Below are 18,155 nucleotides of genomic sequence, written 5' to 3'. Positions count from 1 at the left end.
GTCAAGTTGCATCAACTGGGGTTACTGTAACCAGCCCAAACAGTAAAGGAGCATTCAAGTCTTTTGTCAGCCATATCACAAAGAAGAGTTCATCACAAGCATTACAGGGTATGTTCTGTTGGTCTCCATTTGTCTTATCCAGTATGCTGTTGAGCTTTGTGTGGATTAGTATGTCTAATTTACTAATCTAACAAAGTGACTTTTAATTTTAATTTCATCCATGCATCTTAAACGAAAATTCCATGCCAGTGCTGAATTGGAACTTTTATATTTTTTAAATAAGGTGGAAACATATGAAGAGAGCCATATCTTATAGTGCAGATGCCAAATTTATAACTAAGCCTGTGCTCTATTAAGAACCCAGCCACTGTTAAAGCAGCCGTAACAAATGGAGGCAAGCTTAGAGTCTGTTACCATTTTGATATATTTGACCTTGTTTTGGCAGTTTTTGTGGATGCAGTGTTTGTTTACACAGTGTGATAACCTAGCTGCAATGTTTTGTATTCTGTATTATGTGACATTACACAATGCTTAGATTTATCTGCTCCTTAGAAAAAATATAAGCATATTTATTATACTTGCCATTACAATACTAGTTTGATTCACTGAAGAACAGTTTGTGGAAGTATGTTCTTTATAATCAAAGTTTCATCTAGCCAGTGTGGCCCATATCAGCCAAGCAATGCCAAGTAACTGTTGCTCTAATTTTTCTTTTGCTGGACATAATACCACATAATGTGACGAAAGATGGTTAAATGCGGCAAATCTAAGATATTTAGCCACAAAAGAGAAATCCCTATGAAAAGGGTTTCTATTGAGTGTTATATTTTCTGTTGAACTGAGTTTACAAAATGAAAAACCTTGAAGGTTTGAATGGCTTTCATGTGTTATTTTCTATTCCCTTACAAATTATGACATGCATGATTTTGTTTGTAAATAATATCTGTAAAAACATTTGCATTTAGAATCTCTTCAGTGTTCAGTGATGTAAAGTGAATATGTATGTGATGGAAAGAATACTTTGAGTCAGATATTATGGTATGAGGCCTCTGAGGAAATACTGGGGATTCTTAATGGATTTGTTATATTATGCACCAGTTTTTCATAGAAGAGGAAAGCACTTAATTTTATGTAGATATGGATAGGTATGATAGGATTATGTGCTTTGCGTTTAATTTATTGTACTTAGTTTAATATGAAAAGAGGCTTTGTATTGAATTTTATTTTGGTATGATGTGCACAGCAGTGTTCATTTATTGTTACTGTTGCCTGCAGTATTGGATATAACAATAGTTTGGTAAGTTTACTGTATATTTTAGATACGTACTGTCAAATGAAATTATGGTCTAGTGTTTGGTTCATATATTTAATCTTCTTCCATTTCTACCCCTATACTGCTGCACTGTAGAAGGATGTATCCAATTGCTCTTCCCCAGTTTCTACCACCTCTGTTAGCACACCTACTACATCTTTACCTCATACAACTCCAACTTCTAACATGATATCGTCTATACCCACTTTAAATGCCACTTCAAGTGTCATTAATACGACCATCCCCAATACGAATTGCAATGGAGACCGCAGTTGCCTTAAGTTTTTTAAAAGTCCATTTATAATTATTGGTAAATATTTAAAGTAATGATAGCCTGTTTTGTAGTTTAGTATTTATAGGTGGCTTGAAATAATGCTTTATCTTACAACCTTAGCAAAGTAGGCAAGGGTTAAATTTGCTTGTTGGAAAACTATCTTATTTTCCTAGTGGCTCCAGACTTGTTGTACAGTTCATACATAAAGGAGCAAAGTAGCTAGTATGTGAAGTCAATATTGGCAGAGTATAAGATGGAAACTGCAAATCTACTTTTTATAACACCAGTGTATATAAACATTTCACATAGATAGACATGGTGCACTAAATGAATGCTAAATATTTATATTTGATGTCTCAACAATATATTGGTACTGTATTTCGGAGGTAAAATGACTGCTGTAAATACCAGTATTTTTATGCACAGTTTCAAAATGAAGCCCATCCATTATAATAGTAGTTAAGGAATATTGAGTGTGGCTTTTAGATTTCTGCAAAATGGAATATGGAACATACTATCATATCATATTATGGAACCATATTTTTTTATATAATGTAGAATTCTTCAAATGAAGAGGCCATATATCTAAGGAGGAGCTTATTACATGATTATTTATTTTGATAACATGACTGACTTTTTGATGTTTCATTTTCAAGAGCAGTATTAGGCTTTTATGTTCTTTTAAGTTAATGGTGTTCCATATTTTATTTAGTTTTCTTTATAGTTATTTGTCCAAATAAATTATGTTTTGGAATGGTTTCCTGTATGAACATCATTCACCAAGGACTAGCCTGGTCTACAATTTTGCATCAGGGAAAAGGAAGAAAATGTGAATTTGAAGGCAACACTCCACACATTCACTTTTAGTATACTACTATTGTTTTCCACAGTTTCTTCCATTTTTCAGATAGTAATTATATTTTAAGGTAGAGACTCAAACCTTATAAGTAATTTAAGACAGTTCTAGAAAAATCAGATTTGTATACCCTTCACTTAAGTATTTGTAATTTTAATTATAATTTTTCTGTGCATTCAGTAGGAGATTAAAGTGAAAAAGGGTCTTCAAATCTGCCCTATATTGCTTGATTATAAGGGGTCAAAGTGCATGAGGAGCACAGCACGGGTTCACCAGGCAGCACCTAGGCCCTGCCTTAGCTGCGGCCTCTTTGGCCACCTTTAGCCTGGACCACTCGTCCCCCTGCTGCTCCACCAGACTTATGCTATTAGTTAATGTAAAAAAAAAATATTGCTGCTGTCTACAATTAGAGCTGTTCTTAATAACAACAGCAGCCATAGCATGAGTCCTGTGGCTGTTAACTGAGGGGTGGGCATGTGTTCTAGCTGAACGGGGTGTGCCTGTCGCCTACGGGGGGAGGTCGGGCAGGTGGAATACGTCGTTTTGGCAGCGAACGAGGGGACAACATGCGCCGTTGCAGGAGCCAAGGTACTCGAGCACGCCTGGTCAGGGCCTTCACCACTGCGGGTGGAGGGGGAGGGCTTACCACCACCCCAGAAGACCCCCCCTGCAGCCCCCCACCCACTCCGGGTGGGCCTCACTCAGCACCTTCAAGTGCTGGGAGTGTGGGTGGTGGCAGTATTGGTGGTGGTGGTGGCAGCGGCAGCGGGAGTGGTGGTGGGTCGATGGCTGTGGCGCGGCTAGAGCAGAGGGCACTCTCTCTCTTACACACCAGGCACTACACCAGTTTTGGTAGTAACGTCACCTACTGCCATTTCCCTCCCTTGACCTTCATAGTTTCCTGTTTAAAGCTGTCACTAATATATCTTAGATGAAATTTGTTGAAAGGTAATTTTTTATCTTTTGAATTGGTTCATCATAAGATATAGTGATGGTGCTAGATGAATTTCAAGTAACTGGAATAGCTGAAATTTTCAAGGAAATTTACTAATGGCTGTCTAGATTTGAAAGGTGTTAGATGTAGTAGTACCAGTTGTTTTCAAGGTATTTAGAGGCTCATGGTATTGCATATTTCAGTGAGATATCTGCAATTTATTGTAGTTAACGCTTTTCCAAGTACTATGACATAATCCAGTAAAACTTTGTGAACAGTGTCATATTGTGTATGAAAATCATCCGTAAAGTAGTTTAATCATATTGCTCACATATACTGCCATTGTAATAGATTATTGTATCACTGTAGGATAATATTGATTTCACATTACACAAGTGCAGTTGGATACATTTTTATATTGTCAGTTGTGGTACTGCATTAGACAGATATCATTAAATTCTGTCCCCTAACTACCATGAGGACTGGTTCTCACATATGTATACATCTCTGTAGGATTTGCAAAGTATTTCTTGTTCATGTGTTGCATTTATACAAATTTGAGAGATGGTACTATTTGTCGTATGCAGCTGTCATATGGATATATACATATATTTTTACCTTCTATCCTGTGGTAGTGGTGAGCTTAATAATTTCTTCTTAAAAATGCCAATTCCTTTGGCATGAAGAATTTTATTAAATTCAAGAATTTTTCATGTCCGTGATATCATGTAAGAAAAATTCCAGTCTTGTGGTTGAGATATTACTTAGGAATCGCTTAGAATACTGCATATCTGTTTAATATGCCTAGTATTGTTTGAAAATCTATCTCAGATCTTTGCAGACTTATCCTGCTTCAAGTTTTCTGGTCTTGAACATTTACGGTAATTCTCAGTAGGCTATAAATTTCTCTGCTGTTGGTAGACCTATCAGTGTTCAGCCCTCCCCATTCCCCAGCTCATTTTGAGAAAATCCTTCTTGTAGGTGACGTTTCTATGCTGTTTAGAATTTTCCTGTGTATGCCTTCTAATTTTTTTGGCCTCTGCTCTAATTGAATTCAAAATATTTTCTGATTATTTCTATTCATATTTAAGTATAATTGTGTTTTACATACTCTTCTGTCTTACAATCTCAGTAGTCTTGTGATCGTTCAGTCTTAAGCTTTGAAAAAGTAGGTTGGCTGAAACTTCTAAAATTGAATGAACAATTTCATTTTACGTTAAATGCATCATGTATTAAAAAACTTGAAAATTTCTTTGAATAGGCACCAAGTGTTGTGATGGTTCATTTGGGTATTTGAAATTTATGATCTGATTATACTGGTAAATATAATGCCCATATCAACTTGCTCACAATAACTTTTATATTTATATATGTATATTATTTATGCATACATAAGCATGTGTCTATATACGTATATGTAGACGTATATGTATGCACTATGTATATAGTATACACATGTATATAATACAGGCAGTTCCCGCTTATCTGTGGCCTCAGTTATCAGTGATCTGGTTTTATGGTGCTTGTCTAGCAATGGAAATCTGCAATGATCAGTGCCGAAATGAACCGATTTCTGCTTATTGGTGCTGATAATAGATTATTGGCACTGATACATACCTGATGAAGAAGATTCATTGGCTTATCAGTGCCGGTAAGCACCAAAACTCACCAATTTTGGTTATTGGCGATTTTCTCATATCAAGTCATCGGAACAGAACCTCTGCCAATAACTGGGGATGGCCTGTATGTATGTATGTATGTGTATTATAATAATATATATATATATATATATATATATATATATACATACGAATATATATATATATAATATATAATACATATATATATATTATATATATATATGTATATATATATATATATATATATATAATATATATATATATATATATATATATATATATGTATATCTATATATGATTATATAATATATTCTAATATATAAATTAATATATGAATATACCGATAACTATTATATATATATATGAATATATTATATATACTATATATATATATACTCTATATATATCTATATATCTATATCATAATATATATATATAGAAATATATATATATATATATATATATATATGTAAATATATATTTAAATAATATATTGCTATATATATATATATATATATATATATATATAGATCTATATAATATATATATATATATATATATACATATATTATAATAATTATAATATTATTTTTATAATAGATATAAGATATTCATAATATATATATACTATTTATTATATACTATATATTATATACTATATATATATATACTATATATCTATTATATATATGTATATATATATATATAATAATATATATATACATATATATATATATATATATCTATATATATATTATTTTATATATATAGTAATATATATAGATATAGATAGGCAGTCCCCAGTTATTAATGGGGATTTCTGTTCTGGAGAGTGTGATAACTGAAAATCGACCATGATAGGGCCAATCCCCATATAATGGCACTGCCGTTAACCGGGGATCTACAAATATCGGTGCTGAACATCCAGTTATTGTCATTGTTAGACAAGTGCTGTTAAACCGGATCAATGGTAACCAAGGCCGCTTATAACTGGCAACTGCCTGTATGTATGTTCTTTGCGTAGTATATGTGTATTCATAACTTATAAATATAAACTTAGTGTATGCAAATATAATCATATATAAAGTTGATTTGTGCTTATTCCAAAAAATTTATGCATGACCCATACTCATTCACTACTCCCCACTCCGCTGTCCAGAGTGTTGTATTTTTTGCTGAAACTTATGAAACCTGTAATGGGGTTGTTTGTGTGATGATTGAAATAATAATGTTAAACATAAGAAATTATTGTAGATGTTTGGATGGTATAGTTTGAAGCAAAAGTACAGATGACATATTACACATTTGGCATTAGCTAGAATTGATGTGAAAATGCATTAACAACGGTTTATGACAGATATTAACACTGACTGTGCATTAGACATGTGTGAACATTAAAATGCATTTAAGATACAAAAGTACATTACTGTACGTATTTTACGACTCATTTTGCTATCCAATAATTAATGATAATGAAATATGTTAGCTTCAACACAAGCACAGTATTGTAAAACTTTTGCATAGATGAAATTTACACATATGTCATGCTTAGGAAGCATTAGTTACTTATGATAGATTTGGTATTTATTTTCGTGTCCCCTTTCTCCATATATAGCTAAACAGGCCAAATTTTGGTCTGCTTTGAAACAATTTGTGATGAGCTTGATGAGATAGATGTGCATTAGAAGTCAGTATTTGTAGGTTAAGTGTATCTAAAGGTTACTTTTTTTTACTGTTGCACATGAAATACTGTACAGTGCATGGAGTCCATTGCATTCTAAATTACACAATATTGTGGAGTTGACAAATATGTACCTTAATTAGCAAATGACATACATGTCAAAATCATTCATTTCACTCAAATAGTTTGTTGTTCATTTCCCTTGCTTGAGTTAACTTATGCCTAGAACATCTTACCAGTACACATTATATTATTATGGAATGTAATGTTTACCATTACATTTTGAACTGAAGGTGCACTTTTTAGATAGTTTGTTAATAGGTCAGTATAAAATAGGGTATTTTATATGGTACCTCCACAGAATGAGAGAGGACTGGCATTGTTCATGAAAGAGATTGGTATAAGACTTTTTGTGCAGCAGACATTGTTCTTTTATGACTAGAGAAAAGCTAAGCTTTAAGTCAAACTTTCAATACCTATATTTTAACAAAATTTTCACTGTAATTGCTCTTTTAAAGACACTTTCAATATATGGATTTTGCTAATGAACTTCAATTGGTTTCAGGGGTTTTAAGGGTGATCCTGTTTTTGTGAAAGAAACTTTTTTTACAGAGTATATGATGTTTTTGTCTGTACATAGCTAAAATCTTCAGGGGATAGTATTTTTTGTAATGTATTTTGGAAACAATATTTTCAAAATTTTCTTTCTGTAACATATCAGAATGTTGAAAGATTTTCTTCATTATGATATTTTTCATAAATTAGAAGGCTACCTGTTGCAAACTGAAGCACATTTGTTTAATGTATGCATCATAAGGCATAACCATATCCCTATGTTGTAGTTTCCATATAATTTTTTAGATTTCCTACTTCACAGGCTTTTAATTGCAGGAAGACAGTAGGGATAATGATTTTTAGGAATTCAGTTTTACTCATTGGCTGGTTTGGATTCCCTGGGTTTGTGCAGATGGTGGGGCTGTGCTGCATGTTTGTTTACAACATGTTTCATTTTTATGTTTCCATGAGTGAAATATTCAACTGATTGCTCATGGTTGGTTCATGCTTAGGCTTTACCCTCAGAATTAAATAAGATTATATGATAGATTTAAGTAACATGAATGCCATTATTGAAAATGAACACTATACCTGTTTGATAATTTATGTAACAGAGTGCAGTGTAGAAGAGATTTCTGAATTACTAGATAGGTGCTAGGGAGAGCTTTTTACCCTCTTCAAATTCAATTTAATGTACTACTACTGTGCATAGTTTTATCAATTATTTAATATGTTCATTGCTTATTAGCATCAAAAACCATATAAAAAAACTGAGGTAGTTGGTACATGTTGCTGGTGAAATGATTTTTTAGTTTGCCATTTTAATAGCTTATTAGTCCAAGGGGGTGAATTAAAATTACAAATAAACTGTATAAGAACAACTGACGGTGAAGTGAGGGAGGGAGACCAAATTATACAGGAAAGGCAGGCCATGGAGGAGGTAGAAAATTGTTATATTCTTGTTTACTTAATGAATTGTAAAGCCATATTAAGTGAGTTTGAAGAAAAAGAAAAATAACAGCCCAAGTGAAGAGAGATCACTAAACTGACTTTTAAATAAAGAGAATCCCATTAAAAAGCAAAATGATTTTGACTCATGTGAGCCATTTATTTAAGAAACATGGAACTTACAAAGATATTGATATTATGTAGATATAAACTACAGAGTGCCAAAATACCCAGCTTGAGTTTATTGAGCCATCATGTTACAAGAGACATGGCATGTAGAGCCTGAAAATAGACTAATGATCTTAAAGATTGAGATGCTTGGGCATGAAGGGAAGAAGAGAGCAGCTCTCATTTAAACAAATTCTATTAGATTTGGAGATAGCAGTATGAAAACCAATGGGAAAACCTCAAATATCAGGGAGAAATGAAAACTGCTGACCTAAATAAACAAATATTTAGGTAGAAAGAATAAAATTGATGACATTACTAGTAGCAGAAGTGCATGGAAATGCAGTGAAATGGTAGCTTTAGTTAACCCTTAAACGCCGAAGCGGTAAAAAAAAAAAATGTCTCCCGTGTGCCGGAGACGTTTCAGAGTGAGCTCGGAAGCGGAAAAAATCTTTTTTTCAAAAAATCACAGCGCGCTTAGTTTTCAAGATTATGAGTTCATTTTTGGCTCCTTTTTTTGTCATTGCCTGAAATTTAGTATACAACCATCAGAAATGAAAAAAATTATCATTATCATATATAAATAATGCGATATATGATAGCGCAAAAACGAAATTTCATATATAATTGTATTCAAATCGCGCTGTGCGCAAAACAGTTAAAGGTAACAAGTTACTTTTTTTTTCGTTGTAATGTACACTAAATTGCGATCATTTTGGTATATAACACATTGTAAAACGATAAAAGCAACACAGAGAAAATATTATCACAAAATAAAGCATGAATTCGTAACACGCGTACGTAAACAAATATTTTTTTCAAAAATTCACCATAAATCTAAATATTGTCCTAGCGACTTCCAATTTCTTTCAAAATGAAGACAAATGATTAAATATTACTATACTGTAAGAATATTAGCTTACAAATGCAGTTTTCGACCATATCTGACGAGTTAAAGTTGACCGAATGTCGAATTTTTTTTATATATATTTTTTTATATGCAATTATTTCGGAAATAAGAAAAGCTACAACTTTTAAATATTTTTCGTTTTATTCTACATGAAATTGCGCACATTTTCATATATAAAACTCTATGAAATGCCTAATATGAAACGGAGCAAATATTCCGAGAATGGGACTCACGCATTTCGGAGATTTGTGGCGGAGAATCCGCGCGCGGAGGGAAGGAAAGTTTTTTTAAAAAATTCACCATAAATTTAAATATAGTGCTAGAGACTTCGAATTTGTTTCACGATGAAGATAAATGACTGATTATTACTAGACTGTCAGAGTTTTATCTTACAATTGCGTTTTTCGACCATTTCGGTAGAGTCAAATTTGACCGAACATGGTTTTTTTTCTATTTATCGTGATTTATTTGCAAATATTTCAAAAATGAGAAAAGCTACAACCTTCAACTATTTTTTGTTGTATTATACATGAAATTGCGCACATTTTCATATATAAAACATTATGTAACGGCTAATTTAAAATGGTGCAAACATTACCACAATCGCACGTATGATTTTTTCGGAAGAGTTACCGCGCGGACGTAAAGAAAATGTTATTTTTTCATAAATTCACCATAAATCGAAATATTGTGCTAGAGACTTCCAATTTGTTGCAAAATGAAGGTAAATGCTTGAATATTACTAGAATATAAGAGTTTTAGCTTACAATTGCGTTTTTTGACCATTTCGGTAAAGTCAAAGTTGACCGAAGGTTGAAAATTTGTCACTTAACATTTTTTATATGAAAATATTTCAAAACTGATAAAAGCTACAACCATGGGTTGTTTTTAGTTGTATTGTGCATGAAATTGTGCACATTTTCATATATAAAACTTTATGTAACAGCTAATTTAAAATGGTGCAAACATTACCACAATCGCATGTATGATTTTTTTCGGAAGAGTTACCGCGCGGACGTAAGGAAAAAGTTTTTTCATAAATTCACCATAAATCGAAATATTGTGCTAGAGACTTCCAAATAGTTGCAAAATTAAGGTAAATGATTGAATATTACTAAAATATAAGAGTTTTAGCTTATAATTGCGTTTTTCGACCATTTCGGTAGAGTCAAAGTTGACCGAAGGTTGAAATTTTGGCACTTATCGTTATTTATATGAGAATATCTCAAAACTGATAAAAGCTACAATCATGAGTATTTTATTGTTGTATTCTACATAAAAATGCGCATATTTTCATATAGTATAATACTCCATGTAACGGCTAATTTAAAATGGTAAAAAAATTATGTCAAAGTGACGAAATAATTTCCGAGATGTGTCACAGATACTTTTTAGTGCGGCAAGAAAGAAATTCGCGCTTGCGCGCCTGTGTAACGATTGTAAACAAAACAACACCTTGATCCGTGAACTCCCAGCATCCCCCAAGGCGCGTGATTCAAGAGTTTTCGGCTGGTAGGCCTAAAAATATTTTTCCGCGAATTTTTAAAAAAACTTTTGTATGTCGACGTAAAATACGTCCAGTCGGCACCCGAGAGACAAAAAATGTCGACGTAAAATACGTCCAGTCTGCGTTTAAGGGTTAAGGGAAAAAAATAATTTTGAATTACAGATTTGGAACAAAACAGAAAAGTATATAGGGATTTAAAGTAGAATTGGTGATTTTGTTTGATAACTTAGGAACTTTATATAAAAGGGAGAAACCTGTTGCGATAAAGATTATGGAAATGGATCTTGGACCAAGAGATGCTGTTTGCGATAAAGATTACGGAAATGGATCTTAGACCAAGGGATGTTGTTTGAACATTAATTATCTGGTTATGTTTTTAAATGTAAATATTTTGAAGGGTTCCTAATGGAACTGTTGAAGTTAAATGGCTGACCAGGGTGTGTAAAGTTTGAATGATGGAAAGATTCCATAAGAATGGATGATTCATGACTGCTAAATTTTATAAGGAAAAATATGATTAAGGACAAATATGATTGTACAAGTTTTAGGGTTTAGACTGCAGAAGTAGAACATCACAACAGGATTTACATATACATACATATGTAAGCTAGTAAGGGTTTCAGGAGATAAATGTTTGTGTAGCCCAAGAGCTCAGAAGTTTAGACAAAACTGCATTATTTTGAACGAATGTGCATAGAATTAACATACTTTTGAAATATTATCGAGTAATTTTGAAGATATAATTCAGATGGGAGGTTAGAAATTTGCTCTTTTCCACAGTGTGCATGTTCTGAGTTTGGTTTGAACAGAGAAAATTTTTTAAGGAATTTATTGGGTGTTGATGTAATTACTATTTCCCATACCAGGCTTTTTCTCAGATGATCCATATTAAATGCAAGTAAAAAAAAATTGGGTCTTGTCATTGACATTGAGCCATCTATGTTGAACTGCTTAACCGTGAAACTAGTTTACCAGTAATTTGATGCTTACATAATCAAAATTTAATTATTGGTCTAGGCACCAGTGTGTATTTTGGTATTTTGGTTCTAACACTCTAAGGACAAAGAGTTAAGGGAAAAGCTTCTTGAACCTTAAAAAAAAATTGTTAGAAATGGTTGAGTTGCAGTACATACAGTACATGATGTGTGGTACAGAACAGTTTTGAGCTTTTTTTTTTTACGAAGGTTATTGGTTAGAATTTTAGACAATAACCTGGTTGATTTGGTGTAAAAATTAGACTCAAACTAGAATGTGTTTCGCAATGACTGTTTAATGTTTTTGTGGATAAAATAATGAGAGAATTGAGAGATTTATGTGCTAGTTTGTAGGGTGAGAAAAAGGTGTGGGTGATGTTTGAGGATGAGATAAACAAAATGTTGAATGTTAATGGGAAGAGAGTGAGTATGTTATTGAGGTACTATTATGCTCGTGTGTCTGTGTAGGTACCCAGATCAGGCTAAAACCTGTCTACCTTAATAAATGGCAGACTGTTAAATAATGAATCTAATAAATTTAAAAGGATCAAACCCATTTCTGGTTTGTGGCATTTGATGAATGGCTCACATGGCCCGCTCTTCATGCGCAAGTGAACAGTGTGGTAACAATTTAAATAATACTTCATGTGAATAGTGAGACTTCGACCAGCAATGGCTGCCAAGTTTTAGAAAGAAAATATTTGAAGAAATTCTGTCAGTCCTCTTCATTTTCAGTTTATCCAATAATTAGATTTGTAAAGAATGCAAGTTATTGAATGAAAACTAGATTTTATTATTGAAGAATTGTCAGGTATTTGAACTAGAGATCTGGTGAAACTATTTAATAATAATATTAAGGATCATTATTTATGGCCAGTTTTGTTTGTATTATAATTTCCAAGCATTGAAAGGAAGCATCCAAAAGCCTTGATCTTGATAGTGAACATCTTACAGTGGACAATATGAATGACAAATAAAAGTAACTGTTAACAAAATGGTAAACTTATGTACAGTTAGAATAACAAAAGGTGAATAATAGCCTGTGGAATAACTTGCATTAGAGCATATTGGTTATCATGGCAATTCTATACACATTATATACTGATGTCATCATATTTATATCTTATTAAACATATAGAAGTTTTTAATAGTTTTATTACTCTAACCAATTGGATTAGGTTTACAAGTATATGGTAGTATATATTAAAAAAAATTTGCTTAAGTTTAGCAGCAATTTCAGTATCATTAAGACAATAAAAGTTTGTAGAGGTAGCTTTCTTATTTATTTTTTTTTCATGGAACTTTATTGATTTTCACATTGCTCTTAATTTTTCCAAAGACAATAATTAAAATTACCATAAATGTGGTGGTATCAGCTTTTGATGACTAAGACCTGTTATATAAAACATTAGGAATACCTTGTAACTGTAACTTCTTAGTCTTGTTTAGATGGATACTTTGTTCTTAAATAGTCAGGTTCACAGGAATTCATAAAAAGTTGGGTTCACAGGAATTTAGTTTGTAATGCACTTATAGAAAGGAATGGGACTTTATTATGCCATGTCTGTAGAAGAGGAAATTTGAAAGGCATCTTAGCTCAGAGGAATGCACCTTGAAATTAATTACATTTTCATATAGCACAATAGAGTCTTGGTAGCCTTTACATACTTGTGAATTACATAACACAATATTAGTGTAAAGTTCGCTTCATGAGTTTGGCTACATATCACAGCAGGCTAGAGACATCTGACAACTCGTGTTAGCTAATATTATTACTTTGTCAGTTAATGTATTATACTCTTTTTCAGTAAACATGCATTTTGTCATTTGTTAACATATTTAGTGACTTACAGGCAGCCCTGCCAGCTGCTTTTTATTTGCTAATCATCAGGATATTACCCAGTACATGTGGAGTTGCCATGTCTCCTTAGCTCACCATGGTCAGTGACAAAATTCATAAAACCAGCTGTACATGGTGAAATGTTTCTTAAATCTTCTTTAGGATGACTGTACACAGACCCATTTGAAGGCATATATTTTTATGGTTCACAACTCTTTTCAGTTTTATAATGAAGTCAATTTCATGAAAGTTTCTTTTCAAGTCATAGTGACATAAATGATATGGCATGTTTTCAGACCCTTTAATAGGTTGATAATGCATTTTGTAAGGCCTGAAGATTAAGTTAAGGACTGCAAGTGGTCCCTCTAGAAACGAAGATGTTCTTGCATGTAGTAAGAAATTTATTTGTCAGCTTTTCTTTAAGCCATTACTTGTTGTGTTTTACCCCTTCCAAAGATAAGCAGTCATACGGTATAACGATGTTTCCATGGCAGTTTGTATGGGTAGTGATTATCTATCAATTTGCATGTTACCTTAGTTAACTGTAAATGTTCCTCGAGTTGTTTTTGTGAACCTGTGTGAAACATATTTGTTATTAGCTTGAGAATGACATCGTTATAAAAATTTGTGATTTCTCTTCTCAGTGTTTGTGAATGTTTTGTATGCCCTTCATTAGTTGTTAACACCATTTTTTTTCTGCAACTGTGTATTAACTGGTTCATGGTTGTTCTTAAAGTTTTTCAAAAAAAGTAATTAAGATTGAATAAAAATTAATGAGTATACAATAGAATAGAATTCAAGTGTCAGCAACGGGATTGGGGTCATGTTGGCATTGCGCTGAATAATACAGTTTACGTGTGAAATTTATTATGGCTGAAAACCTTTTTGGATTGCTAAGCTCGTATTCTAATTAAGTACTGTTACTGTGTTTTAACAGTTGGTATTGTATCATGATTCTTGGAAATGTATTGTTTTTGAAGCACTATGTAGTCTGTACTGATGATAGATGAAGATGTTTCAGACTTTATGAAGAGGAAAATATTCAAGATGCTGATTCATTTAAAGAACTGTGCTGTACAGCTTTTACTGAGTATCTGAGTATAATGCACAAATATAAATTAATCCATTTATTATGAACATGTTGATAATGGCTTGGCTTGGATATGTGAGTGTGTAGTAGAAACAAATGTAACATGTGAATACAAAGTTTGATTACATACTTGTAGTGTATTTCATATTTGTTGTCATGAAGAATTTTAAAATATTTTTATTACATAAAGGGAAATTAAGCCTCTTAGTATTGGGCTGGGTAAGAGGAAGTAGCTAAGAATACTTTATGACCCTTACCTCTTTGTTAGTTGTTTATAATATACTAATCATATCAGAGTCTGTCATGTTACAGGTAACTTGTATTCTGTTGCAAAAGCTTCAGATTATCATTACAGTATTAAGTATTTTGATGTGCATGTAGTGTTTTTATGTATATTTTGTCAAATTTATTCTGGGTTTTTTTATGATTTCTCTTATTTCCAATGCAATATGAATGAAATTATCTAAATATGGAATTATTCATTTTTTTTTTTTTTACCGCTACAACATTGAACTGACCTGCATCTAATTTTAGAAATTCAGCAAATTTATGTGTTCATACATGACATGTGTAACTATAAGAGGTAAAAAAAAAACACTGTTGAACCATAATACATTACAAGAATTTGATAGTTGAAATTATGCTTATGTCCACAACTTAGTATGTTGAATAAGGAAAGCAGTTAAATACAAAGGTAAGCTTTCACTCTAGGCTTGCATCATATCTTGACAATAGTAACATTCTTGGTAAAAATGGGGCTACTCAAAATTTTATGGTACTTTATTTGGACATAAGGCAGCTGACCGAAGTAAATTCATTTAACTTAGCATTTTATGCTATATGCGTGTATCATTGTCAAATTAATATAGGAGGCTAAAGGCAAGTTTTACTGATACAGATTCGTAGTGGAATATGATTATAAGAAACCCTCCTCCTGGTACAAATCTGCATGCTAATTGCTTTTATCCTGGAAACCAACTTTCTTGCAAAAATAAGAATCTGTTTCCAGAGCTGTAAGCCTCATATACATATTATGTAGAGAAGATAACTGTATTTTCAAATTTTAGGCTTTAGTTAAATGCACATATTGCACCTGAAAAGGTTACATTTGAGGGAATTTATGTAATCTTTTATTTGTAAAAAAATTAAATAGGAGAAAAATTATATTTTCCATTTTTGCTTGCAAGTAGAGTCCATTATAAGGCATAAATTTAGTATGTCAATAAATGAGACAGTTCTCAGATTAGTTTGCTATGAATGTGAAAATCATTTTTAGTACCCTGTTCAAAACCCATTGGTATGCAGTGTCAATCTTCAGCAATTGTATGCTTACTGAAAGGATGCAGCACAGTGCAGTACTTTTACCAAATTCAGTATCATCTGTTTTAATAACTTAATAGAATATCACAAAAGGTCAGAAAAATGACAAGCTAGTATTATGTTATTTTCAGAAATGTTAGATGTATGCGTAAGTTGAGTAGAAATAATTTGCCCAACTTTAGTACATTATTGATTTTTAAAACAGCAGTGTGCTTAATTTGTTTTAATCCCCAGTACTAAGTTAAACCCCCATGGCGCACACACCAGTGATTAGTTCTTAAGAATGAACAGTATATTTATTCATTCTTTTTCTTTTAATCTGAAATAACATAAAAATTATGAGGGCATAAAAAGATGAAGGCAAAATGAGTGGCGAGACTACTGAAGTATCAAAACAAGCAAAAGATTGTCAATGAAATTTTAAACATTAAGAGAACAAAATGAGTAACATGAGGAATGTTTGCCCATTTAAAAAATTAAGTTGTTGCTGGCAATGAGAAATTTTGTGCATAATTACTGTCTGCTAAATTTTTTAAAAATTTATCTCGGCACTTTGTATCAAAATGGCTGTGATTTTCATCAGCTGAATTACTGCTTTTTTTAGTTATAAACATTAACATGAAAACATTATTGACTAAATCGTGTGTAAACAAAACCCATAAAATGCTGTGAGGTTAAGAATCTTTCACTTGATGGGTTTACACAGTACAGTAGTATAGGGTAAACGATCAGGCTGCAACGTGTTGGCTCACAGAAAAGCCACCTGTTCACTCAGTATTTAATCGTTGAAACAACATTACAATTAAATCTTTAAGCATACCATTCAAAAGATTGAAGTTTCATCAACAAAAGTGAGGTACTTTAAATGAAACCACCATACGAACTAAAATAAGCATGTGAAGTCTTCATACAATATGTGTTTAAGGAAGTTTTGAATCCAATTTGGCGTCACTTCAAGACATGAACCACTTGTCCCTCACAGAATGGCCATGTCCTTCCCAGCACTCATTTAAACAAAATTTGCGTATGTATGTAACGTTTATTAATATTACTCAAGATTGTAGTTGTAATCAGCTCAATTAAACAAATTTTGTTGCCTATACTAGTGAGACTTCTTATTCCCAGGGTCATGTTTTGAACTGAAATGCATTTTTACCTTGCCATCAGTGGTTTTATCCTTACTGACATCATAACTGAAACTCCACAGTGCTTATTTGATTGTAATTATACATACACATTTTGTTCTTATTTCGCTCCGAATTCCACTTTAAATACATGAGTTTGTTTACAGCGAAACCGTGGTAGGAACAATTCTTCAGCCTTATTGTACACCTCGCTGCAGACAACACATTAGTGAATTGTTTGCAAAAAAAACTTTGTACTCTTTTGTTACTAGCACTTTTCGTTGATTTAAGTCCATATTACTATTTTGACTTTTTAAAAATTTTTAATAATTATGGCTTAGTATATAAATGTACCCTTTAGTGATTCTGGCCACTTGTCTGTTTTCGCTCTGTAAGAAATTAATGGGGCTGACTTTGAAATGGCCAGAAAATTGTCAGTAGAGGTAAGTTAACATTGATACCCATATATTTTGATTGAAAAAAATATAAATATATACAAACGTATATGAAAAGTACTTATTATTCATAAAAGTAAATGACAATTACTCAGCATATTCATATAACATTATACAAATATTTTTATTTAAATCAAATTTATATGGGTCTCAATGCTAACTTCCTTTTAGTATTATTAACAATTTCATGGTCATTTCAAATCTGGGCCTTTTAATTTCTTATGGCAATAAATCTTTGTTGTGGCCCTGGGACAGGCAATCACATGACCTCCAGTGGCATGGCCACGGAACACTATGGCAAATGGAATTTACAAAATGCATTATGAAAAATTTAATTATGAGTGGAATAAGACATCATTAGTATTGGAAATTTATAAATTCTCATTCTCACTATTCAAAAATATACCTTAGAGGTCTTCACTTGACCTAGGTACTAGGTATCTAGTGCACTGACACCTTGAAAATTCGCAAGGTTTCTCCCAGCCACATATTGGAGAGTGTCATCATTTACCATTGTCGTAAGGAAACTGTACCAACATTTATGAGTACAAATGTTTTGAGGATTTA

At 32.2% G+C, this 18,155-nt stretch overlaps 1 protein-coding gene across 5 annotated transcripts in view; it reads left to right on the top strand.

Annotated features, from left to right (window-relative positions):
• LOC135220913 (syntaxin-binding protein 5-like) overlaps positions 1 to 18,155 on the top strand; it is a 1,025,750-nt gene that overhangs the window by 678,534 nt on the left and 329,061 nt on the right. For 4 of the 5 annotated variants that reach the window (XM_064258544.1, XM_064258543.1, XM_064258541.1 and 1 more), the window contains exon 14: positions 1 to 108. This exon is cut by the window's left edge and continues 1,261 nt beyond it. The exons of the other annotated variant lie outside the window; for it this stretch is intronic. In XM_064258544.1, the coding sequence (XP_064114614.1) occupies positions 1 to 108 (108 nt within the window). The remainder of the gene's footprint in view (positions 109 to 18,155) is intronic. 5 annotated transcript variants of the gene reach the window in all.

The sequence above is a fragment of the Macrobrachium nipponense genome, chromosome 2, assembly GCF_015104395.2.
Source record: "Macrobrachium nipponense isolate FS-2020 chromosome 2, ASM1510439v2, whole genome shotgun sequence".
In the NCBI taxonomy this organism is placed as follows: domain Eukaryota; kingdom Metazoa; phylum Arthropoda; class Malacostraca; order Decapoda; family Palaemonidae; genus Macrobrachium; species Macrobrachium nipponense.
The sequence above is the reverse complement of the archived record's forward strand: the minus strand, read 5'-3'. Positions and strand labels throughout refer to the sequence as shown.